This window comes from Scomber scombrus, chromosome 13 (assembly GCF_963691925.1).
Source record: "Scomber scombrus chromosome 13, fScoSco1.1, whole genome shotgun sequence".
Lineage (NCBI taxonomy): Eukaryota > Metazoa > Chordata > Actinopteri > Scombriformes > Scombridae > Scomber > Scomber scombrus.
In genome coordinates this window covers 12,364,994-12,389,826 of record NC_084982.1, presented here as the reverse complement: position 1 = coordinate 12,389,826, position 24,833 = coordinate 12,364,994, and the positions used below count along the sequence as shown (strand labels likewise).

At 40.2% G+C, this 24,833-nt stretch overlaps 2 protein-coding genes across 2 annotated transcripts; both read left to right on the top strand.

The window, feature by feature from the left end:
* Window positions 1-1,005: 1,005 nt before the first annotated feature.
* On the top strand, window positions 1,006-10,485 carry chaf1b (chromatin assembly factor 1, subunit B). Its single transcript, XM_062431979.1, has 13 exons — window positions 1,006-1,131; window positions 2,299-2,431; window positions 2,552-2,672; window positions 3,141-3,244; window positions 3,419-3,515; window positions 3,673-3,757; window positions 3,842-3,935; window positions 4,054-4,123; window positions 4,222-4,313; window positions 4,417-4,576; window positions 6,725-7,309; window positions 9,060-9,142; window positions 10,311-10,485. The coding sequence occupies exons 1-13, from the start codon at window positions 1,006-1,008 to the stop codon at window positions 10,409-10,411; spliced, it is 1,851 nt and encodes a 616-aa protein (XP_062287963.1). The 3' UTR covers window positions 10,412-10,485.
* Window positions 10,486-12,763: 2,278 nt separating this feature from the next.
* On the top strand, window positions 12,764-22,509 carry si:dkey-229b18.3 (uncharacterized). The gene is made up of 7 exons (XM_062432248.1): window positions 12,764-14,217; window positions 14,618-14,691; window positions 14,889-15,117; window positions 17,762-19,761; window positions 19,882-20,097; window positions 21,197-21,346; window positions 21,446-22,509. Exons 1-6 carry the CDS (start codon window positions 13,872-13,874, stop codon window positions 21,299-21,301), a joined length of 2,970 nt encoding a protein of 989 aa, XP_062288232.1. The 5' UTR covers window positions 12,764-13,871; the 3' UTR covers window positions 21,302-21,346; window positions 21,446-22,509.
* The last annotated feature ends 2,324 nt before the right edge of the window (window positions 22,510-24,833 follow it).

The following is a 24,833-nucleotide window of genomic DNA, read 5'->3' as shown; positions in this document are numbered from 1 at the left end:
AAGTTTGGCAGGGCTTACTGAAATTTGAGTGCGCAGAAACATGGCAGACAAAAGCAAATGTTTGGTTAATGGAAAGAAACCTTTACTAATTCACATATTGCACATCTTTTTCTTTTTTTTTTGCTCACATGTAATTTGCAATATGGTATTTGGTTTTAACAGTTGGTTGCTGTCCATGTAGAATGACCTTGAGTAACTAGGAAAGTTATTTATCAGAATTAACCCTGATAACAAATAAGGCAAAGCAATATTATTTTCACGGTTTTACGGAATTAACTGGTGCAGCGACAAGTCTGGGTCAACATTCAACACATTTTTGTAGTGTCCATGTTTACATATTACGATTTTATAAATGACACACTGAAGTAGAAAGAACGACTTCCCAACTTGCGAAATGGGACCATCCGAGGCGGCTATGAATGCAACACCATAGACATAATGTGCAACACGATCAAGCGTTCCCGGTCACCGCCTTTTCCGCATCTTTCGTCCAATCAGCGCAGTCTACTCGACCGGAAGTTTTGAACGAATCGTACGCGGGAAATCACTAGTCTTCAGCTGGACAACGGAGAAGGTAAAACACTGCAACTTACTTCGAAATAGCTTCGTTTAAAGTAACAAAGGGGCTGTAACTCGTGTGAATTTACAGGGTGGATTTAAGTCACTTTTACGCAGTCGCACCTGGATTTATCGCTGTATCCATTAGCAACAAAGACATTAGCTACAAAGCAATAAGACCCGCTGAAGTTACTGCTAACGGTGTTAGCTTGCCGGAGAAATCAGATCCAGTGACAGTGTGGTCAAAATAACTTTATTGACAATTAATATGTTGTTGTTGTTGTGGATAATGCGTAACATAGAAACCATATTTTTCAATATGTTGAGATATAACAATATGCGATAGCTACTGAGCAAATATCAGTACAATTAAAAACCAGGGTTATCAACTAAGTTGACCAAACTGTGGGTTTTTTTCTCCATCTAAGGTCAGAGTTGGACATAGAAATGAAGGTGGTAACGTGTGAGATTGCGTGGCACAACAAGGAGCCGGTGTACAGTCTGGACTTCCAGCACAGCTGTGATGGACGCATTCACCGTCTGGCCACAGCTGGAGTAGACACCACAGTCAGGGTGAGTGGACATGTCATGAACACAGTCACTGAGGAGCGTAGAGTCCTCTCCAAGAGTCACTTTAATAACCGTGTCGTGTAGGTCGTAACAACTGCCTTAAAGCTTACCTTCAATAAAGTAGCAATGTTTAATTATTTTTGAAACTGTGTAAGATTTCACTGCATTAGTTTTAAGTTAATGGGAAATGATTATAATTTAGTACACATGTCGCATATAAACTAATTTAACCAAATGTGGCTGAAGGTGTGGCTCCAGTTTGCACACCTCATGTATTACCATAACACACACAGAGGTAAGCATTTGTTTCTCTGAAAAATGTTTGACCTACACTGCGCATAATGATGTATAAGCAGAGTTTGACACTAGAAGCTGTTTTCACATTAAGGGAGAAAGCTTCTCAGTGCTCACTGGGAATCATATTTTAAGGGTCGGGCATGTGAGCGTGATATTACAACAAGAAGACACTCCTGGTCCAATATTCAACTTAGACGTGGGATATGGAAATGGTGCATATACACTGATAATTGACTTTACAGTGAAGTAGGATACATCTGGTGTCCAGCAGTTAAACTGCTGAAATGAAACAGATTTGCATATTTATAGACTCTGGAATTTTTAATGAGGAAAAAGAAGAGTTAAAAATTAACTTTATTGTCCTCTGGCCAGATGGCTAGTGAATGTTCAGATTTTACCAGCCAATCAAATAAATTACCATTGTTTTAGTTTTTTTGGCTGGTGAGTGAAGCAAATCTACCAGTAACTTTTTTTTTTTTTAAGATTTTTTCCGGCATAGATGCCTTTTTTATTTAACAGTAGACAGACAGGAAACATGGGAGAGAGAGGGGCGTTTGACATGAAGCAAAGGGCCTCCACCTGCGCGCCTCTACCAGTTACTTGCATATTTTACCAGCATTTGGCTGGTGGCTGGTTTTAATTCTCCAGGGGAGAAAGAGTAGATGTGATTTTAAGGATTTTAACAAGATAAACCAAATCAGATACAAATTATCATTGAAGTAAGTGTATAATTGATAAGTGTATCATTTCCAAACACACTTGCATGTGTTAAATAAACAGTTTGGGTGCTAAAATAATCAGTCTTATCAATTATCTTATTCTTATTTAAACAGCTGTTTACAAAGTGTGTTTAATGAGTTTTTGTCGATGCAGCTGTGGCGGGTAGACATGGGCCCAGATGGGAAGGCAGTGGTGGAGTTTCTGTCTAATCTGGCTAGACACACCAAGGCTGTCAACACTGTGCGCTTCAGCCCCAACGGAGAGCTGCTTGCCTCAGGAGGAGATGGTATGTTTTACACAACATACACATTAATACCTGCTAATCTAAAGATGGGAGGTTAAGTTTGTGCTGTGTAAAATTTGAACAGAGATTTAAAAATACACTGATGTTGTGTTGTTTGTACAGATGCAGCGATTCTTCTGTGGAAGCTCAATGACAGTAAGGAGCCCGAACAGGCCCCCATGTTTCAGGAGGATGAAGATGCTCAGCTCAACAAGGAGAGCTGGTCTGTTGTCAAGACACTAAGGTACACATGAACAGCAACTGGCTCACTCTTGTAACCCTGGTAGTTTAATTCCAACCAAGCCAGAAACTCTGATGTCCTTTTTGCATATTTTTTGTTTACTGGATAGCTGACAGTGTAGAGGCCGCCTGTCTTTGTTTGCATAAACAGAAATACAGGTCAACCTAAGTACTGTGGGATCAATACACTATCTACTTAGATAATGGAAATCTGCAGGTTTTGTGACTCTGCAGTTTTAGAGCCTCCTGCACTTTGTATTCTTACTTTAAATACATTATTTTAACATTTTGTTTTCAAAAAAATCCCATCCTGAGACACAGAGTTCATGTACAACCATAGTGATGTTTGAAGTAAAAGATTTTTAGAGCTTTTTGTGGTCTTTTCTTTGTGCCCGATCTTTGGGACAGTGATGTACTTCTTGCATATTGTAAGACCCTGTGGCTGATTTATTATAATTCGACTTGCTTGTAGGGGACACATAGAGGATGTGTATGACATCAGCTGGACCCGGGATGGAAACTTCATGGTGTCTGGCTCTGTAGACAACACAGCTATCATGTGGGACGTCAACAAAGGTTTGCTTAATCTGTCATAAACACAGTATAAACACATCTGTATGTGTTGAATGAATGTTTGTTTCATTTGTTAAGTTTGTATTTAAACATTTCAAAAACACAGGATATTATAAAATATGTGAGGGTTGATCTGATTTTAGCTCTGTATTTATGTTAATTGCTTCTTTTTTTCAGGACAGAAACTTTGTATCTTGAATGACCATAAGAGCTATGTGCAGGGGGTGACCTGGGATCCTCTGGGCCAGTATGTTGCCACACTCAGTTGTGACAGGTATGACAAAACAGATTCAGACATTCTGTTACAAACGATGCTTGAGACATCTGAGTCTAACCTTCATGAAATTAATCTTTGCTGTTAAATGATAGTGCCAGCTTTTAAAAGTGGGAAAGAAGGTTTAGCATCTTGATGTTTTTGTTTTCCCTTTCAGGGTGATGCGTGTGTACAGCACTCACACCAAGAAGAAGGCTTGCTGTATAAGTAAAATGAGCTCTGGGACACCTACAGAAGGAGAGGTCAGTATAGGGTTTGCTTTGCAGTTGCATTTGGTCTTTTAAAATTGTGAAATTAAATTGAACATGTATGTTGTTCTTGTGCAGGCGAAACAGTACAGAATGTTCCACGATGACAGTATGAGGTCGTTCTTTCGACGCCTTTCGTTCACACCAGATGGCTCTTTCCTGCTTGCTCCAGGTACATATACAGCGTTCACAAAATGTGGCCTTTAACTGGGAAAATTCAGTGTTCTGATGTGCTAGTAAAAATAATTTAAGTAAACCAAGCTCCTGCTTCTGTTTAACTTAAATCTCAGCTGGATGTGTGGAGGTTGGAGAAAACATCATGAACACCACCTACATATTTTCGAGGAAGGGCCTCAAGAGGTCAGTTTTGTCACATGTTGCTGCATTTACAAGTTAAGAGTCTGTGTTGATCTTTTAAATACTGGTCATTGATGTACAAATCTCTCACTGTCTTTTAGGCCTATTGCCCACTTGCCATGTCCAACTAAAGCTACGCTAGCTGTGCGCTGCTGTCCCGTCTACTACGAACTGAGGACCAAGAAAGGAGAAGGCAAGGACACACACTCCATTTGTTAACAGATAAGAATGATAATAAAGCTCCTCCATTTGACCCTTCATGTTAGTTTAACTTATGTTTTCTTAATTTTCTTCAGACGGTTCCATCCAGACTCTACCAAATGTATTCCAGTTGCCATACCGGATGGTGTTTGCAGTGGCGTCTGAGGACTCCATCTACTTGTATGACACGCAGCAGACCCTTCCTTTCGGCTTGGTGTCCAACATCCACTACCACACACTGAGTGATCTTACATGGTAAATTAACACAGTGGTGCTCAGAGCTCAACACACAATTACTGTAGCTACACACATAAAACTGAAGAACATAGACTCGAAAGAGTGAGTGAAACAAAAACAGCCTGTGGACGTAGCTACATTGATTCAAATAGGAAGTATCAATCGCATTGATAAATCTATATAAAGGTTGTGATTACCTATTACTTTTATATTTCAAAGCTATACCCACAATCCCATCACGAAACAATTTTATGCACATTGTCTAAGAACAGAAGAAGGGCTGTTAAACTTCTGAATATTGAACTGTATTATTATGGCTCAGAAATGTTTTATATAGATCACATAATGAATAAAACAGCTGAACAACACCTTGGTAAATCCATAAAGCCAGCAATTTACCTCTCCCACTCCCAGAGGACACCGTCCTCCTCGGCTGACATTACTGTCTTTCAGAGGCTGTAGCGGGCTCATTTTTAAAGTTACAGTGAACCTAAAGCATCCACTGGTACCAACCATGCCTAGCTTGTCAAGAACTAATTAACACACCAAATTTAGGTTAAGTTTTGGCAAAGGGAAAAATTGGCATGTTCATTTTCAAAGACATCCGTCAACCTCTCGCCTCAGGGTATCTGAATGAAATTGTCTTCTATATGAACCCCTGTGTCTCCTCTTTATAGACATGTCCACTTCATATTTATTTATTTTCACCTATTCTAAAAATGGTGTATTTGAGTATTTCTGTATACTGGTGTCCCTAACAGTCTTGGGATTGTATAATTTGGGTCTGACTGGAAAGATGAGACTCTTGTGCATTCAGTGAGTCCAACTGTATTCATGTGTGATGGTGGTGGTCCCCATAAAAGCCATTTCATTGTAGTGAGACCATTGTTTGAAACTTGACCTCACTGTATAAAATGACCTATTGTGACCTCTAGGATAATCACAGCCTCATGAAACTTTCAAACCACAAACTATAGACCATTCAGAGGGTGTGTGGCCTTCCCAAGTATACATCAGTAAGGGGTTTTGTGAGCAATTTCCAGAACAAAAGTGGTATACTTATTATTCTGTCTTATTATTTGTGTCAGAAAATACTGCTGGAGGAACCTTCTGAACATTATTCACTGCAAATGTTGTATGATGATTGGAACGTAGGTCTCAAGAATATATTACACTAGAAATGAGATTCACAAGCTTAAATTCTCACCAGAAAAAGTAAGCTCCTATGGGATGGCAGGTTATGTTTTTCTCCCACATTTATATGAAGCAAAACGTGGAGAAAACAGAAGGCCCTGCTTTAGAAGAGAGAGCTGATTCAATATTTGACCACATAAAAGACAATGAATGATGATAACAAGACAAAACAAAGCTGTGTGTGTGGCGGGTAGGGAGTGGGGATGAGGGGGTGTATGTGAGAAAGTGAATGTGACAACATTTGAAGGTGTGAATATACATTCATTACTGATTTATGTGAATGTATCCATGTTTCTTGTCAGCTAAGCACAACCTATATGTATTATCTTACAGTCTGTGTCAAGGCATTTTGAAAGATACATTGTCAGTAAAACCCTGCAGTGAAAGTCATAAAATTAAATTAAAACAATAATACAAAACATTAATAAATGAATATTTGTCCCATGAAATATCAGAAAATTATGGAAAATGCTGATACCTTCTTCCCAAAGCCCAAAGTGACATCTTAAAATGTCTCTCTTTGTCCACAAGAGTCTACAACTCAAAGATCTTTACAGTTAGAGAAGACAGAAAACAGAAAATAACATTTGAGAAACTGGAATCAGATCATTTTTACACATTTTTATTTAAAAATAGACAAAAAACTATTTATCAATTATAAAAATAGTTGGTGGTTAAATTAATAGTTTTCAAGACTGATCATTGCAGCTGTAGATCAAAGAAACAGTGTTGATTTAAAGTTTGTTATTTCATGTCATCCATGTCATTCACACTTGTCACCATTTCTCTCTTCATATTTTTTATGAATTTATCGAGGTAACTATTTATGGAGAGAAATTTACATTTTTAAGTTTGTTATTATAGGTATAAATGTATTATTATTGTTTTTAGGTATGGTCATTTTAAAAAAAACACTCATTCCTATTTTAGCGTTCCACCCTGTGACATGTGTCTCTGTTATATCCTGTTTAGGTCTCGTGATGGCTCCTTCCTGGCTGTGTCCTCCACTGACGGCTACTGCTCCTTCCTGTCCTTCTCTCCTGGGGAGCTGGGCACTCCGCTGAAGGAGCCTCCCACGCTGGAGGTCTTTGTCCCGAACAGCGGTGTTGAGAAAAAAGGCAAGAAGACATCAGCAGCCAGGACCTCCTCTCCTGCATCACAGCCATCTAGCACAGCCCCAACTCCCACAAACCAAACCAGCCTGGGCAAAGACGCCCCCTCCTCTGTCACAACCCCAGAGGAGAAGAAGGGCACGCCCACTGCCAAATCCAAAACTCAGCCGCGCAGGATCACCCTCAACACCCTGGAGGGCTGGGGCAAGCCCACTACTCCAAAAGCCACGACTCCTTCAGCTCCTCAGACACCCACATCTGCAAGCACAAGCGCACCCTCTACTCCTCAAACCAATGTCACCCACCTCACCCCTACCAGCTCCTCCAAAACCCAGCCACGCACCACTCCCCTCACTCCCTCCACCCCTAAAGTCCTCAAATGCGCTAATACTCCTGGGCCCACAACTCCTAAGGGTACGACTACTCCAAAGGGGCCCACCCCAAGGTAAATAAAAGTGAGAGTAGTGTGTGTGCGCGTGTGTGTGAGAGAGAGAAACGAGAGAGAAAGAGTGTGGAGAGAAAAAAACAGAGAATCTGTGTACATTATATAGTCCCAGGGATGCTTTGGCATACCATTTCTGCTAGGTTTGTGAAAGAAGGAGGATGTCTTCAAACTGCTTGTTTTGTCAGTCCAACAGGCCAAAGATATTTCATTTACAATGATAATAAAACAGAGAAACTGCACGAGTAAGAGCTCTAACAAGAGATAGTTTCATTCATTTAATTTTCTATCTGCACATGTGCCTATTAGTACTGTCTGTGTATACTGTACTGGTGGTGGATGTTTTCCATTTGTTACATCTATGAAAAATAATACAGCTAAAATCTATGATTCTTTTCTTTATCAATTGATCTGCCACTTACTTTCTTCATTAAATGTTCAGTTGTTTGGTTTATAAGATGTCTTAAATGTTGAGAAATATTCATTACTGTTCCCCAAAGACCAAGATGGCATCCTCAAATTTGTCTTCTTTTGTCACAACCAATAGTCCACTACTCAAAAATATAGTTTATTATCATAGAAACCAGTAACTATTCACAGTAGAGAAACTGGAACCTGAGAATCTGAATATTTTCTTCTCTTGAAAGAATGACTCCAAACAATTAATCGATTATAAAAAATCAAATAGCTGGCAACTAATCAGTTTAATCGACCAATTATCTCTGCTCTAAATAACATACATTGGTGTTTTTGTCTGTTTCAGTCACTCATATCTGTCCACACTGCCAAAAGCACTCAGGTCAGATACTTAATGACATAATTATCAGTAAGTCAGTAAAGCTTTATGTGTAGAATTTTACAAATGTAGGGTTACAAAGTGCTACAAAAAAGACAATAAAAGCCATGTCAACAAATATTGAAATCAAAGACAACCCAAAAATAAAGGATATGGACAAATCAGGGCTTGGAAGCATCAATAAAATTCATATTGAGAATTAACAGATTTTGAGAAAAGATTTAAAACACGACCCCCAGAGGGAGACATAATCTTGGAACCAGAACAGAAAAGGTTGGGTCTTGAACTTTGAGCAGGGCACTCTCTGATATATGGTGGAAACAAATAGTGTAATCTGAGGGATTTTGAATTTTATCTTAAATTTGTATGGAATCCAACAACAGGGTCGTTGATCAGCAATCATTAGAGTTAATCACATTTGTATAGTGACATAAACTTAATAATTCATTATGTGTATTTAAAAAAGCTTTAAATGTAATATAGTGTAGTCTCTCTGTTAAGACTGCACATTTATAGAAATACTGGAACCACTTAAACAGCAGTCAGACAGATAAAGTTACCTCCTCCTTCCTACCATAATGATTAAAGTAGCTACGCTGATTATCTCAATAGATGCAGTTTATAGAGATGAGGAAGTCACAGTGGACCTTTTTAAAATGTGTAAAATGCCTTTTTAAATATACTTTTCAATATCCTAAAAATCAAGAGTTAAAATTAGCTGTAAGGGGCTCACAATGTTTTGTTGGTGTACATGTGCTCAGCTCTGGCAGTGAGAACAAAGCTCTGTCTGGTATGAGGGATTCGTTGGACCCCCCGCTGACTATAAAATAATAATCACTCTGACAGACTGCTCATAGACAATAGCAAGTCTGCATTTGCTTTTGTGTTTGCTTTGTATCTGTAACTTGGTAGGTCTGCCTTGACTAGTGCTGACTAGATTCACTGCTTTGTTTACAGGCGAGTATCTTTGACTCCTGTTGCATCCCGTTCTTCCAGCTCACTCTTCAACACTCCCTCCTCCACTGAGAAGGCCAAACATGGTTAGTGGGGGTCATGGTTTGGCCCGCTGCTTTGGTTGTTCTTTGTTTATGTCTTCTTTTTTTTTCTTTTTTCTTTTTTTTTTTTTTGGCAAAGATCTCAGCAGAACGGTTGAAATATGTTATGATGCATTATAATCCATCCTCATCGAGAGCCACCAGTGTACATTCACAGAGCTTCTTGTGCTTTAATATTTATAAAGTGTCTATATTTAAACAGAAAAAACAGTTTTAAAATGCTATTCCACTGGAGGCTACAAACTCTTAAATTGAATATTTACACTTTATTAACATTTTGAGTCTTATCTTTGTAGTTTTGACCTTTTTTTTCTCTATCATATGATGAACTTATGCTCACCAAAGTAATTTAGGAAATCTGGGATCAGCAACACCGCCACAATAAAGCCCAAAGGTGCAAGAAACACAAGCAGGTGATCAAACAAGCCAAAAGCATTGCCTGAATACCTAAGACACTTTATTTAGAGATGAAAATGAAAGCACACCAAACATTTAATTCTGCATTGCTCAGAAAAACATGGAAGGTCACAGCTGAACCAGAAAGTTGCGTAGTGATCGATGTTAACCACATGTTTGTTTGTTTTTTACATGCTGTTTTTATTATGTTTTAATTATTATTCAAAATAAGCTAACCTGGAATTTCTTTTAGTTTGTAAAGTCTGTATCATCACCTGACTGATTGTGTTTCTTGAAGTGAGGCAGCCATGTTCCAGATTTCAGATGTTAAAAGATATCAGGGTACCCAGTGTTTTAACTGTCTGAAAACAACACCCAGATGACCATGTGAACACTGAAAGAGGTTTTCCTCACTGTAATCATTCCTCCGGGTAAAGGCTGGTAAAAACCAAAATCCACGAATGTTTTGAAAAGTTGGGAACTCATCCTTTAACTTTAATGCAATTGTTAATGATGGGAAGAATGACTTTCACAACTGAAATTGATACTCAATTTTTGGGTCTTGTAGTTACTTGTATGATAACCATATTTTCTGATTTGCAATATCTATGTAGACTGAATTGTGTCAAAGAATCTGTGTTTTAAGTCTTACATATCTCATTCAGCTTCTTACATGACAGCAGAAGACAGTCGGCACAGATGACAGACTGTACTGTGTAATCCTTCTCTCACTCATCTCTTTGTTTAATTTCTCCAGAACGTCCCTCTCCTCCATCCGATCCAGTCTGCCAGCCTCCAGAGTCCAAACGCCCCAAGACCCGTGACCCCCCGGCAAAGGACCGTGTCACCCAGGCTTAGTGTTTACTGGCAACAGTGTGATGCTATGATGTCTGATTGTAGTACATACAGCAGAGTGACAAAGAGGCCAAACTGTTGAGTCTCCTTGTGGATGTAATACCACAGAGGCATTGTGTTTGGGTTGATATATAACATGACTGTACTTGACATAACCTCACATAATGTACTGGGTTATAAAACAAACCGTATTGCGGTTGATGCCATGTAATTCTTTAGTCGTGTTTGGGGGGGGGTTTTTTGCATGAAAAAGGTAATGAGGTAATTGTATTATATTTCATTTGTGTGACATTTCTCGGCTCGAATGCGGTAAAGAGGAAAGTAGTGACTCATTTCTTATTAAAAACATGTGATTGTGAAACTCAAACTGCACTCCAAACCTGAAGAAGAGAGGCAGAAAACAAGCACTTCAAGGTTTAGTGCTTTGTGTGAGCTGTGAATATATAACCCTAATCTTAATTTACTGAGTACTGTGGGCCAGCAGCTTGACTGAAAGGCTCAAAATAGTCAAACATGTCAGAGTAATTTTCTCATTGTCTAATAAAGGATGTTTGATATACAGTACATTTGTTAATGGTTTGTGTTGAGTAACTATCTGTTGATTCATGCTCTTTTAACGACAAGCAGCTGACAGTTATGTAAAATGTTCTGTTAGGAAAATTGTAATTGATAGGCAGACTTTGTGCTCAACCTAAACTGATTTAGTTGTGATTAAAATGAGGACAAGGCTTATGTAGGATTTTCTATTTAGAGGTATGTTTCTCTCGATGTAGTCATGCAGGATTCAAGGAATTTTGACTGGAAACCAAAAAGTTATTTCATTTGTTGTTATTGCGTGGATTTTTTACATTTAATTATCTAGTTACATTTTGAGGGAGAAATTGTAGATTTTAATGCGCTACATGGAGGCCTGCGCATTACCTTTTTTATTTTTTATTTAGCCAAACCTGGTCAAATATAAACATGGTGTCTTCATGTTAACTTACTGCATCATCCAGTAAAATACCTGGTATGTGTATGTTTTCTCTTGTAGAATATAAACTACCCTATGGTTACTAAAATCTCCAAATTTCCAGGAAAAAATCCATGTCCTCACAGGTAGCTGCAGCTTTAACATTACAGTATTTAATGATTGCTTTGGCTCAGTGTGTTTCAATTGGCCAAACTCTTGATGCAAAAAGTGGAAGTGACTGGTTAAATGATTACCTTTTAAACACAAAGTGCTGTTCCTCACATACAAAATGTAAAATACTAAATCACATGCTTGAGTCCACAGAATACACACAGCTCATATTAGCACAAGTTCCAGTGCTGCTTGTTGAAAGCACAGATTACTGAATCAAAGCAACTTGTGTTTGCAAGAATTAAACCTTATTTTGACCCAATTACTAATAAATGATTAAATAAAATATCACATACTTACCCATCTTATAATGTAACTGTAGCTTCATGTACTCTAGATAATTAAAAGTGAACAATCTCAATCTTTGATGCCTTGAATAAAAAACAACTTTGAGGTCAATGCAGAACAGAAGACGGTGAACTTATGCAGTGAAGTGCATCAATGTATAATTCACTGTTGTGTATATTTACAGTTACACAACATATTCAATTTAAAAAAAAAAAGGTTTTCAAAAGTTATTCTCTATCAAATTCTGAGTTCTGCCTAAATTGCACATTTCTTTTTATTGTGGAAAGATGCCACTGCTCAGTTTTAATGATAATTTACTTCTGTCTGACAGTGGCATTTGATAATGACCATATTATTCTAAAACAATGTTGGTTAAAGTCCAGTAGTATACAATGTTTTGATGTGGACATTGGCTACTGACAGATGTTTTGTATTGCAATTTGGTACAGATGTTTTCCATTTGTGTGCCCTCTGAGATTTTGAGGCCAAAATCTTAAGTATTGGTGTTTATAGTTTTGCAAATTGAAAACTGAACCAATAAAGCACTAGAAAAATACTATATTACAGCACCTGACATTGAAATGTCAGTGACAGCCATCATTACAAAATCTTAAATAATCTGTCTATTTGTTGTTGTTGTTTTCTAGCTAAATTAAACCCAGATCGTTTTAAAAAGAGAACAAGTGGCCAATCTTAACTTAAATGTATCTATCCTGAATAAAAATGAGTGGATCATGTTTAACTTGAGTGAGCTGCAAGTGAAGCAAATACTAGTACACTGGCATCGTGCGAGGGCAACCCACCTTGATGCGAAGGGAAGCAAACTAGCTTGAGTGACAGCTCCCTCAGCCAATCACATCTCCGCCTGGGTGAAGCTCTTTAAAGCTTCTGCTAATGGCCTTTGTGTGAAGGCGGGGAGCAGTCGGCTCGGTTAGGCTGCTGATTAGCAATAAACAGAAAGGTTACGAGTTTAAAAATGTGGATTATTTGACCAACAGACTGGCTCTGCGGCTACGAGAGCGCTGTGAACTATGTCGGGTGTCTAACTGGAGATTGTTGGCTCGCTTTTGTGGAGACCCGGTGGTGATTTTTGCAACATTTAGAGACAACCTCGCGTTTTTTTTAGGTCGTTCAAAGTGGCGATGCTGAGCTGATAGCTGCGTCATCATGTTGCTTCCGACTCGAGTTGGCGAGAAGAAATCTCAAGTTAACGCCAGAGGTGAAGCCGCCCGCCGTCATCCAGCTCCGGAGGCCACTCCCGACCCCTGAGACAGATGGGAGACAGGCTGAGAGCCAGAGGCAGGCGGTGAAGCTTGTTTACGTGGAGGCTGTGAAACTAGGGACTTTGCATCACTTGGCTCGGCGCTGTTGGCGCGATTCTCCCCTTGGCTGCATTTATTATCTGCACTTGGGTGGACGGTCAGATATTTCTATTGATGTTGCGTGACTGTTAGAAAACCGCAGAAAAATGTTCTGACGTGTCACCAGAGACGTTACTCAAACAGAAAGTGCAGTTATATTAATATTTAATGTTGGATGAGGATGTTGCCCCAACTGTTTGGATAGTCTGAAGTGATGCCCTCATTGACAGAAGGACCCCCCTTCAGTAAAAAATGCTGCTCACTCCCATCTGTGGCTCACTTTTCTTTTCTTTTCTTTTCTTTTCATTTTGCTCCAGTTAAGTAAACCAGCCTTAGCCTATACAAGCCATAAAGAGAGACTTTGTGGTTGATTTGAATTAACTGGCCCTATAGCCGCCTAATGGGATACACCAGCTCACTAGCAGAGTGTCAGAGAGGGTTTGTTGGGACTTATTGTTAGGTCGGTGGTCTGTTGTCTCCTGTCACCTCATCCACGTGGACTTTGTATCAGGACCGTGGGTGAAGTTTGGCTGGTGGCTCCCTGCCGTGACGTACAAGGTGCGACCCGACCGAGCAAAGCAAAGCAGGGACTATTTGACTGCTACAGACAGTAAGACGCTGGGGTCTTTCCCCACACTGGACAAAGTTACACTCGGATTTTTTCTTAGATCAGAATATAAGGCCGGTTAAAATGGCCAGTGACTGCAACCACACCAACACACATTACGCGCACTCAGAGAGGTTTTTTCTCTCCAAACCTTGGCTGGGTGGAGACAGAGACGCAGGCAGGGAGATGGAGTCACCTGGGAACTCAAGAGGCCGTAGACCACCCACAGGGCGGTCGTCCAACTTCGAGATGATTGACGGGATGCTGTACCGCAAGAAGCTGGAAAAGGGCTTCATCAACTACCGGGAGGTTTTGGATGAGGACCGGCGGCATGAGGCCATCGCCACCTTTCACCGGCGTCGGGCCGGCCAGCGCCACCTCTCCCTGGAGGAGTCCTACAAATGCGTGGCTGAAAACTACTGGTGGGAGGGTATGAACATCACTGCTTAACTTTCAACTGACTTCATAGGACAGCATGTGGTTTAAGTCTTTGAAAACAATGTGTGATTTTCTCCTCTGTATCTAACAATGCAGTGTATTCACTCATTATTGTGAGTAAGTGTAGGAATATTTAAAACAGCCTCACACTAATGATTGAATCTATCAAAGATCAAGAGGCATGATTGACAGACATTAATTATGGCCCTGGCTTTTCTTGTTTGTGTGGCTGTTCATTTCAGTTTGTTGCTTTTATCTAAAACACTTGTTCTTTATACTACAAGTGTTTCTGGAGTGTGAGATGATTATCCTTGTCTGTGCACTTCATATGTTGGTTCCTGGCTTATTGTTTTGTCTACTCACTGATGTTGAATTAATGATTTTCTTCACAGGGATGTACTTTCAGATCAGAGACTTTGTCCTGAGCTGTCCAGAGTGTCTGAGCCAGCGCAGCAAGAGGACAGAGGTAAGAGGCTGATCTGAAAAGTAACTGCTCCAAGGTTGTTTTCCCTCCATTAAAACTTTCAGCTTCAGTTTTTCACTTTTCTTTTTTTTTTTTCTGAATCCCACACATTTTATTTCACACCTGCTAACTTTCATTTTCGCCAAATCCCATTCTCACTCTTTTCTCACTTTTCCTGTCTTGCTGCCTTCACCTCTCAGGAGCCGGGTGGCAGAGGATGTGTCACAAAGATGATGGCATCGCACAGCGCGGACATGCTAAGCAAACTGAGGAGTCAGAGGGAGGCAGGGATGTTCTGTGACATTACCCTGCGGACAAAAGGGCAGTCCTACTCGGCCCACAGAGCCGTCCTGGCAGCTGTCAGCGATCACTTCCAGGAAATCTTTACAGAGATGGATACGAATATGAAAGCAGACATAGATCTCACTGGTAAGTCCAGACACTCAGAAACCTCGTAAGTAGACTAGCTGGACAGTCTGGCCTCACAGACAGTGCAATTGTGTATGTGTGTTAATATTTCCAAGCTTAGCAGCAGAGATTTACTCTCAAATATCCATCAAAGTGAGAGAATTTTAATGGTAATCATGATGGATGATGGTGTGCCTTGTTAATATAAATAATTATAAACATCGAGAGACATGAGTTGAAAACATTATCTCTTTATCTTACAAACAATGGAGGAGAGATGTAACTAATTCACTTTTTTGTTGTGTCATTCAAGGCACAATAAGGGCATTTGAAGGGCCTTTTTAAATGAGACCAGCTTGCTGGTCTAGAAATCTGTAGTTGGGATGATATAGACACTGAACTCATGTACTCAATGTATTGGTCTCTAAAAATAGACATACATTGTCCAGAGTTGCCTTTTCACACATGTAGCACCCAACAGGATGTTCTCACCTACTGGAAATACTCCGTTTGGTTTCCGTGACGGTTGGCGCCTGGGTAGACCAAACAACGTGTAACGAAAAGTACACTGCATTTGAAATTCAGCGTTTTTAAGCTTTTCACTAGAAATAAAACAGCTTTTATATTACGAGAAATCACAGGGAGTCTGCTCTCTCATGAGCATTAGCTTCACAGTGGAGCGTTCCGGCCCTGTCAAAACAAAGCAGCTTAGCTGGCCCACTGCATGTGGGCCACTCAACATTTATACCAATTAAAGTTCCAATAATATATTTACACAGAAATTATTCAAACTTCTCTGAACTGCGTTTATCCAGGGCCAGTCGCATGAAAGAAACATCATCAACACGCCCACTTGCTCACTGTGAATTCTCTGGACAATCAGCTGCTTTATTCACACATGGGCTGAATCAGACATTACAGGGACTTTGTACTAGAGCTGGCAGGGTCAAATCTATATAATGTCCATTCCAGCTCATTTGGACCTTTAGACGATGTTTTGTTTCGAGAATTACATTTGAAAAAGTTGGGGTCTTCATATACTTGAGGACAAGACTGTTGCATGTTCACAAGAACAGATATTTTTTTCTGAATGGAGAGAGTTAACAGTAACACTGTTGCATTATGGGTTGTTTGTAGCCTTAAAGGACAGACTCGCGATTTTTCAAGTCTGTCTTTAAACAATAATCAGGTCCCCAAATGAAGACTGAAATAGTTTTTTCTTGCCATAATCATCCCTTCTTTTCATACTATTAGAAGATCCCTTCATAATGCACTTACAATGTAAGTGCTAGGGGACAAAATCTACAAGCCTCCCTCTGTGCAAAAATGTGTTTAAAAGTTTATCTGAAGCTAATATGAAACTTCAGCCACCCAAATGAGTCCAATCAAGTAGATATGTTTCAACATTACAGTTTGTTTAGTGCCGAAATTGCTCTTAATAAAGATAGGTCTACTTTGTTTCAACTTGAGTATCAATTTCAGTTTTGAAAGTCATTCTTCCCATCCTTAACAGTTGCATTAAAGTTAAAGGACAAGTTCACGACTTTTCAAAACAGTCATAAAACAACAGTCAGGTGCCCAAATGAACATTGAAATAGGTTTCTCTTGCCATGATAATTCCTCCTGTTCATACCGACCATTGGAAGATCCCTTCATAATGCACTTTCATCGTAAGTTATGGGGCACAAATTCCACAGTCATTTAAAAGTTTATGTGACGCTAATATGAAGCTTCGGTATCCAAATGAGTCAAATCAAGTAGATATCTCTAAACGTTAGTCTATGTAGTGCCAAAGTCCCTCTCTTTGTTATTATGCCTCCACTGCAGCCCAATAGGGAAACACTGTCCGAGGTAACATGAAGAGTGAATTTGATGCTAAAAGACTGTAAATGTGGCAGATATCCACTTGATATGACTAACTCACCTTGCTGAAGCCTCATATAAGCTTCAGATAAACTTACAGTGTGTCTGTTAGAGTTATCAGCTCTAGAAGTGTTTCGTTAGCTCAGTTTAACTTGCAGGAGTTTCTAAAGGCTTATGTAACGTGTCTTTCTGCCCCAGAGGAAATAAATGAATGAGTGAAAACGATACCAAAGTATCTCCAGACATCTTTACTGCAGTAACAGATTGCAGACCAATCTGTCAAACAGACAATAATTACTGGTGTCACAGATGAAGTCTGAAAAATAGAAACGTTATCTGCTGGAGAAAATAAACTCCACGCTTCCAATAGCCTGACAAGAGAGTGTGTGAGTATTTGATTGATATATGCTACACATGTGATTTACGTTCTGCTTTAATGGAAGTATTTCACTTTGAAGACTCTCTACTTCTTATATTAATACTATCTTAGGGAAACTTTCCAATCTGGACGAGTGTGAAAATGTGTTTTATCTTGATAAAGTCCCAAAATCAGGCTTTGGAAAAGGGTGATTCGTCTTATATTCAGGCCAATACATTATAGCTTTGATGTGTCATCAGACAGGAGCAGAAGTGGCTTTATTGAAAGCAGTTGATAAGTCTCTTAGTCTCCACTGTCATGTTCATGCTTTACTCCCACTCTTCTTTCTGTCTCTCTGATCTTGCGTTTTCACTGACTTGCTTTCATCTCACTGATCGACCAGAGTTCAGCATGCCTAATTAAATGATCTTTCCCCCCCCTCAGGTTTCTGTGAGGACAGCCTTCTGCCTCTGCTGGATTTCTCCTACTCCTCCATCCTGTGTGTTCGCCAGGAAGACCTACCTGAAGTCATCACCATGGCCCGCCACCTTGGCATGTGGCCTGCAGTGGAAGCCTGCACTGCTCTCATGAAAGAGCAAGAACTGCACCTCCATCCTGGCAAGGACCTAACCTCAGCCTACGCTGGTGCGTGCCACGAGCGTCATCGGCAACAGAGGGAAAGCAAGAGGAAAGGAATTTTGAGATTAGGGAATGACATGAACAACAGCTTCAGTGTAAAGCTGGAGGCATCAGATGAGTCTTTAGAAATAAGTCCAAGGCGCAATTTGCGCAGAACACCAAAACCCCAAGGTCATAATGGCCTCCCTTTGAGTCCTTCACACAGGATGAAGCTCATGGACTTCAAATCTCCTTCCTCCAAGAAGGGAGCTGCACCTCAAAGTGCCATAGCCACCTCACAGTCACAGAACTACTCACCCATGTCTCCATCGAGCACCCGTCTACTACGCTCTACTCCTGGAGCTGCACAGAAGGTTCAGAGATTGCTGCCCATGCCAGAAAGCCCTCGACGGAACAAAAAGGTTCACTCCATCGCACAGCTTTCCCGTGCCTCCAGATCGAGGTCGAGCGCAGTTTGTAGCCCTGTAAGAGTGAAGCAGGAAGTGGAGGAAGTTGTAGAGGACGAAGAGGATTATGCGCGAGCACAGGAGAAGTACAAGCTGATGAATGTTCTTGGGCTACAGAGGACTGCACTCCTCCCCAGACCAGAAGATCTGATCGGCTGGAGACAGAAGAAACGACTCAGGAAGCTGAAAGCCAACAATTACTCACTGACCAAGAGGCGGAAACCCCGTGTCACCTCCCCGGCAATACAGTATACACTGTCACTTCCCCTCTGTGACCCTGTCAACTCTTGCCTTCTCAGCAAGTCGGCAAAGAGCAAGTCAGTGGTTCCAGTCAGCCCAGTGCAGACTACACCTAAGAGGCAAAAGACCGCCCCTCAACATGTGCCCCCAAGTGACAGGAGCATGCGCAGTAAAGGGGCACTTCCAGACATGTTCCAGCCTGCATCCAGGCCTGGCTACGGGGGACGAGAACTCAGACGGTCAGTGAGGAAGGGAGACGGTGTCCACCGTCCTGTCCAGCAGCCGCTGCGACGCAACACCAGCAAAACCATAGTGAAGAACACGGTTAGGATAAAAACAGAACCAGCTGAATACTCTATCTCAAGTCTCTGTCTTCCATCAAACCATCACCATGGCCACACACCTCATAGATCCACACCTCCACAGAGGACACAGGCCAGAAATAAGATTACCGTAGAGACGGTCAGGACGCTGCGTTACAACAGCAGCCGACCAGCCGCAAAGGCCAAGCTCAGGCGGGGCTCTGCAAGAGAGGCGGAGAAGACAAAGTGTAAACCCAGAGAGGATGGCAGGAAGGTGGGGGGCCAAGGGGTGAGGGGGATGATGGACACTGGACCGAGAGTAAAGGATAATGAACCTGGCGGGCTCCATTTATCAGAGCATGCTCCTCCACCATCCATCTACAACCACCCTCTGTATAAAGTCATTAAAGAGGAGCCAGCAGAACTCGTGCCAGTTGGATCTTTCTCTGATCCTCCCTCACCAGACCTGGGCAAGCGCCAGAGCAAGCCCCCCATCAAATTACTGGACTCAGGCTTTCTGTTTAGCTTCTGTCGGCCAGCAGGGGCACCCATGGCAGTACTAAAGAAGGAGGAGGAGAGCGTGGATATCTGCTTAACTCGCTCTGTGTCACAAGTTGGGAAGAAATTTGGAGCTGAAGAGTCCAACCACAGGGCGCTGAGAGCCAGAGGACCACCCACCCTGCCTGTGGTGAAGAGGGAGAAAGAAGAGAGGAGTGTGAGCCAAAGCAGGGTTCAGAGAACCAGACGAAGCTCCCAAAACAACACCCATCATCTGGCCAAGCCTAGCGGGTCAAAGGCCACACGGATCAAGCCAAAGGTAGATGAAGATGACTGTGGGACCTCTTTATTTTACATGTATATGATGATGTATAAATGACATATTTTGAATCTACAACATTTGAGTAAACACGTCAATATTTTTTCCTAATGTCTTCAGCAACAAGGTAGTCTCCTTGCGAAAGGCAGGAGCTGTGTCATGTTGGACTCTGTTCGTCGAGCGAGGTTAAAGCAGCTTCGGGGTCCTCGTAGTCAAGCCCCCAAAGTCCCAAAGTCGGCCCACACCTGCCCGCAGTGCCCAGCCACCTACAAGGACTGTGATGCTCTAATCATGCATCGTCTTAGGCACATCGAGGGCAAGCACTGGCCATGCCCGGTAAGGACTGACTTTCCCAAACCCTAATGTAAAACCACACAACTTCAGATCCAAAACAAGGGTGAAAAAATCATGGCCTGGAGTTCAGACAGTTTTCTTATTCCCAGCAAACAATATACCCGTCTACTGTGAGGGAAAACAATTAATGCAGTGTGATATAAGACAGGTGTTCTTCTGAGTGAACTGGATGCTCTGCTATTAGTGTTTGGTTACTTAATATTTGCTTGTAATCAACAGGCTCTAGACACCATGGAGCATTGTTGGAAAATAATTAAAACATAACAAGAAGTACATATAGGTATATTTTCAGATATTTGTAGTTGAGTATTTTCATTTTATACCATTTTCTACTATGATACAATTCGATTCAGTTCAACACAACTTCATTTATCCGTGTAAATGCAATTCTATGCAGAAATCAATCAACACACACAATGCATACTACTTACTTTCCAGGTTAAGCCTTTTTTTAAATTTACAAAATATATGATCAACTTTTTTTTTTTTAAGTATTCATTGTTATAGATTCAGCTACCCAGTTATGTAGACAAATATTAAAGTAATAACTAATAACAATCAAAATACATATTATTGTAAACTTTTTCTGTTAAGGTACCATTTTTAATGTTGAGTACTTTTACCGTAGATTATAAAGTTGTTGGAGCCATTTTTTGGCTTATTTGCCAATGGATTTAAATAATGTAATTATTTTCTTTTGACTTGAATTGTTTGATATTTTGAGCTATTATTTTTGGCTTTCTTATAGTTCATCAGATGATGATGATCAGCTGTGATAGAACGCAGAGGGATTGGGTTTAGTCTTTTTCATGTAGGACGGTGAATCGGTACTGTCTTTGACCCTTATGTCATAGAAAGAAAATGTTTTTTGTTTAGTTTGTTGGAAGTGAGAATAAATCAGCCTAAAGAAAGGCTAAAGTGTTGTGATTTGGACGTGTGAGTCAAGATATGCTATTTTAAGTAATGTTAAATTGTGCTATTGCTACTTTTACTTAAGAATACTTCTTCCACCACTGCTGTGGCGTCAAACGTTTATTTCTGTGCTATTAACCCTTCGTCTCACACTTTCTGCGCTGTGTAGCTCTGCAGTAAGACCTTCTTTCGACTGAGGAATGTACGGAACCACATCCACACCCACGACCCCAAGTTGTACAAATGCCGGAGCTGCATCGTCGCTGGTTCCTGAGGAGAGTTTGCCAGCTGGAGGGTCTGCTCAAGCAGCGAGAATGAGGTGGGTGATCGTTTCTGTTTAATATCAGCATTGATTTAATCTTTTTATTAATTGATTGAGTACCATGTCTGTTTCTTAACACTCATGTTTATTTTCCAGGATGAGAGAAGTCTGTGAGTGTCTGACACCAGCGAACAGGCTGAAGAGAGAGGCACATGATCGATCAGCAGCTTGTACATAATGGATCTGTCATACACAAGCACAGCGGTCTGTGGAAAGGCACAATCTCTCTGATTCTAATCATTGCCGTATGTCGATGATCGCTAATGTTATTTAAATAACCAAACCACGGTTGCTGTTCCTGTTTGCGTTTCCGTAGCTACAAAAGGTTAAACTTGAACATTACACTCAGGGGGGAGGGGCAGGGAATGTGATGCCACGGTATAAAGTGATATAGCATCACGGTTGTGTATAAAATGAAATGTAAAGTGATTGTTTTAACTATTACTGCTACGTATTGTTATGATTATTTTTCTATGTATAGATACATTTTGAGTGCACTTATAGCTTATGTTGTCAACCTAAGAGGTGGTAGTGAAGTTGAAGGTTTGGAGTCCACGGCGGGAGTACTTGAAGTGATACAAGCGTCAGAGGAAATGCTTGAAGCTGTCTTAGGAGTGTCCTTTGGGTGTTTCAGTGGGTCTTTGTCCTTTTGGTGTGCTAACTTTTAAAATGACCGGTCTCTCCCTCTTTTCGTATCGATCTGCTTGTCTCACATAATCCACGAGTTGGGCATTTGACTCGGGGCTGTTAACAATGACACCACTGCATGTGTATTTGCAGGCCATTTGTAGATAACTGTCTTTTTCTAAGGCTGCCAATTTTAAAAAGGGAAATGCATCTCGTTTTTAATGTGAATTTCTAAATGGTAATCAACACAGCTCCGTCATTACAGGTCTCATTGTTTTATTGATCTCTTCTTCCACTTTAATCCACAAAACAGACCCTCGTCGTCTAGTTCTACTTCAAATTTCCCTCCTACTGATTAAATGCAATGTGTGCACATGAAGAGATGTTTATGGTTCACAAACAGATTTTTCGAAATAAATGAGCTGTCTTGCTATCTGTCAAAAGACTGAATAAATTTTTGGCTTTTATATCCTGTTATTTTTGCTTTAATTGCATATTCGATATGTACTGTACCCTCTAAGTGAAAGGAACATATGGCAGTTGAGCTAATTAATGAGGTTTATTTTCTATAGAGAATATAAAGTTGTGGTTTCCAGAAAGATTGTGCCATATCGTTAGCGAAATCAACCCAAAGTTCAAGATATTACTTACTGGAAAGAAAATATGTCCTTTAAGAATATTAAACACATGACTCACTACTACATGCTTACTGCCCGCACACAGTTGGAGAGTGGTGATAGGAGACTGGAGTCTTTATTGCATCTGCAGTGGGTTCAGAACCGCATTGATCCAGTCAGGAGGAGGATGAGGAGTTCTGTCGGGGGAGGTTGTGAACCAGATGGAGTGAGGAAGAACTTATGGTATCATTAATTTCTTTGCATCCTCTGACTGAATCACCTGGAGCAAAAATTGAGTGCAATGAGACCAGATTAATTCAATTAGTTTAAGATGAAGGATTGATGATCACTGACAGATTCAGCCAATATGACAATATATTTGAATGGGAAATGTACAGCAATGTTTGCTTTCTTTGCGATGGAGCCACCGGAAGAACAAAAGGGGGAAAAAACATAGTTGAGATCTTTACAATACTTGGAACAGCATATTTAACTGCTTTAAATATGAAAACAAAACACCCAATGTGTGAAAATGGTAAGATTTTTAAGTAAATTAAATGAAATATACTTGATGTCCAACTGCATGTTTATATTTGGGACAAGGTAAGTGTGCAGCATTATACTTCTTTTAAATTCAAACTGCTGATGTAAATCACATGCACAGAACAGCAAATGATAAGGAACATTTCCATTGTGTCCTGTTCATCATTAGCATAATAACAAAACACTTAGAATGCATATATGCATGAAATTGCAGATAAGAACTACAAAGAGAGCAAAAAAAAATGTATTAATCCAAACATAGAAAGTTCAGACGCACTCAAAGCTGACAGGAAATGTTAAGGGAAGACACAAAATACTGTCAGTACAAAAAAGCATCTAAGGATGTGGGCTGGTGTCTGGAGTTTCATTGAGCAACATCTCATTATACAGGGTGAGAGGTGTTTCAGAGTCCAAGTTAAATCCCATCCTACTTTACTTATTGTCTATCCACTCTGCAGCAACACCAGTCTTTACTTGTTTGTTTATCCCACCTGCTTCTCTATGGAGAGAAATTAATTTCAATACAAGTGACAAATACATGTTTCATGAATAAATAAATGTAAGCTCATTTACAAATATATTTCCAATTTAAAGGTCATTAATCTCACAATATTTGGATTAAAAAACCCTCCTGTGCTTTAAATGTATTTATAGCAAAATAATATGCACACTGTCCTTTGTTCCTACAATCACTGTTATTCTCTTTCTGTGCAACATTTCAAGATAACCATCTGATTGATCAAAAAGTGCATAAAAAATATTAGTATTATATTAGAGTATTATACTAGAGCAAATAAATGAAATCTCTTGCTTGGTGCTATACCTGTTGTACTTAGCAGTACTATTTTCCTATAATTAAAACACTTTTTTAGATAGATTTCTTTCTTCTCTTGCATTTATTCACTGATTGCCAAATCATTGTGCACACATTAGATGACTGGTTACATTTGTATGTCAAGTTTTGACACTTTAAATAAATCGGCCTGATATTAGCTCATGGCAGCTCCTCTATCACAGAAGTGTTTGTTAGCTGGTAAATGACAAGAAATGGAAGTACAGAAATACCAAAGATATGTTTTGAAACAGTGTTGCCGTTTTATATTTTGTCCACCAGAGTAGTGTTTTTTGATCTATGCAATGCATGTCTTGGTCACAAATTACGGGAACCATTGGCCTATACATGATTATCAGATTATTTAAACTCCCATATATCAATATCAGGACACATGTTGAAGCCTCAGCATTTGCAAATGTCTTTGAGCAAGCTGCAGAAATCTGAACTCTGAGCTCTCACAGAGGGAACAAGTCGAATATAGAGAATTTTTCAGCAAGAGAAATGCTGAATGTATTTCCTGTGACAAGTGTGCTCATCAAACCAGACAAACTGAGGCAGCAGAGACCGCTCTGTGCACTCTCTTACACTCAGGAAAAAACAGCACATTTACATTCATATTAATCACTCCTCTTAATGTTTCACTTCCCATGTCTTTGATGAGTCATATTATTGCAACATTGAACTGATTTTGAGCTGTGTTTATCCAACGCACACGTTTTACTGCTCTTAAATAAATCCCATGTGTTGCCTCATTAGACCAAACAGTACCCAAACCCAACACTAGATGACAGCCTGCACTAGTTGATGACAATGGCTGCTCCACAACAATAAAACAACAATGCAAAATGGTTCCAGCCATATC

Coding starts and splice junctions, on each gene's coding strand:
- si:dkey-229b18.3 (XM_062432248.1), top strand. CDS start 13,872: ATGGCCAGTGACTGCAACCACACCAACACACATTACGCGCACTCAGAG. Junction 14,692..14,888: donor AGCGCAGCAAGAGGACAGAG/GTAAGAGGCTGA, acceptor TTCACCTCTCAG/GAGCCGGGTGGCAGAGGATG. Junction 15,118..17,761: donor AGCAGACATAGATCTCACTG/GTAAGTCCAGAC, acceptor CCCCCCCCTCAG/GTTTCTGTGAGGACAGCCTT.
- chaf1b (XM_062431979.1), top strand. CDS start 1,006: ATGAAGGTGGTAACGTGTGAGATTGCGTGGCACAACAAGGAGCCGGTG. Junction 1,132..2,298: donor GAGTAGACACCACAGTCAGG/GTGAGTGGACAT, acceptor TTGTCGATGCAG/CTGTGGCGGGTAGACATGGG. Junction 4,124..4,221: donor TCGAGGAAGGGCCTCAAGAG/GTCAGTTTTGTC, acceptor ACTGTCTTTTAG/GCCTATTGCCCACTTGCCAT.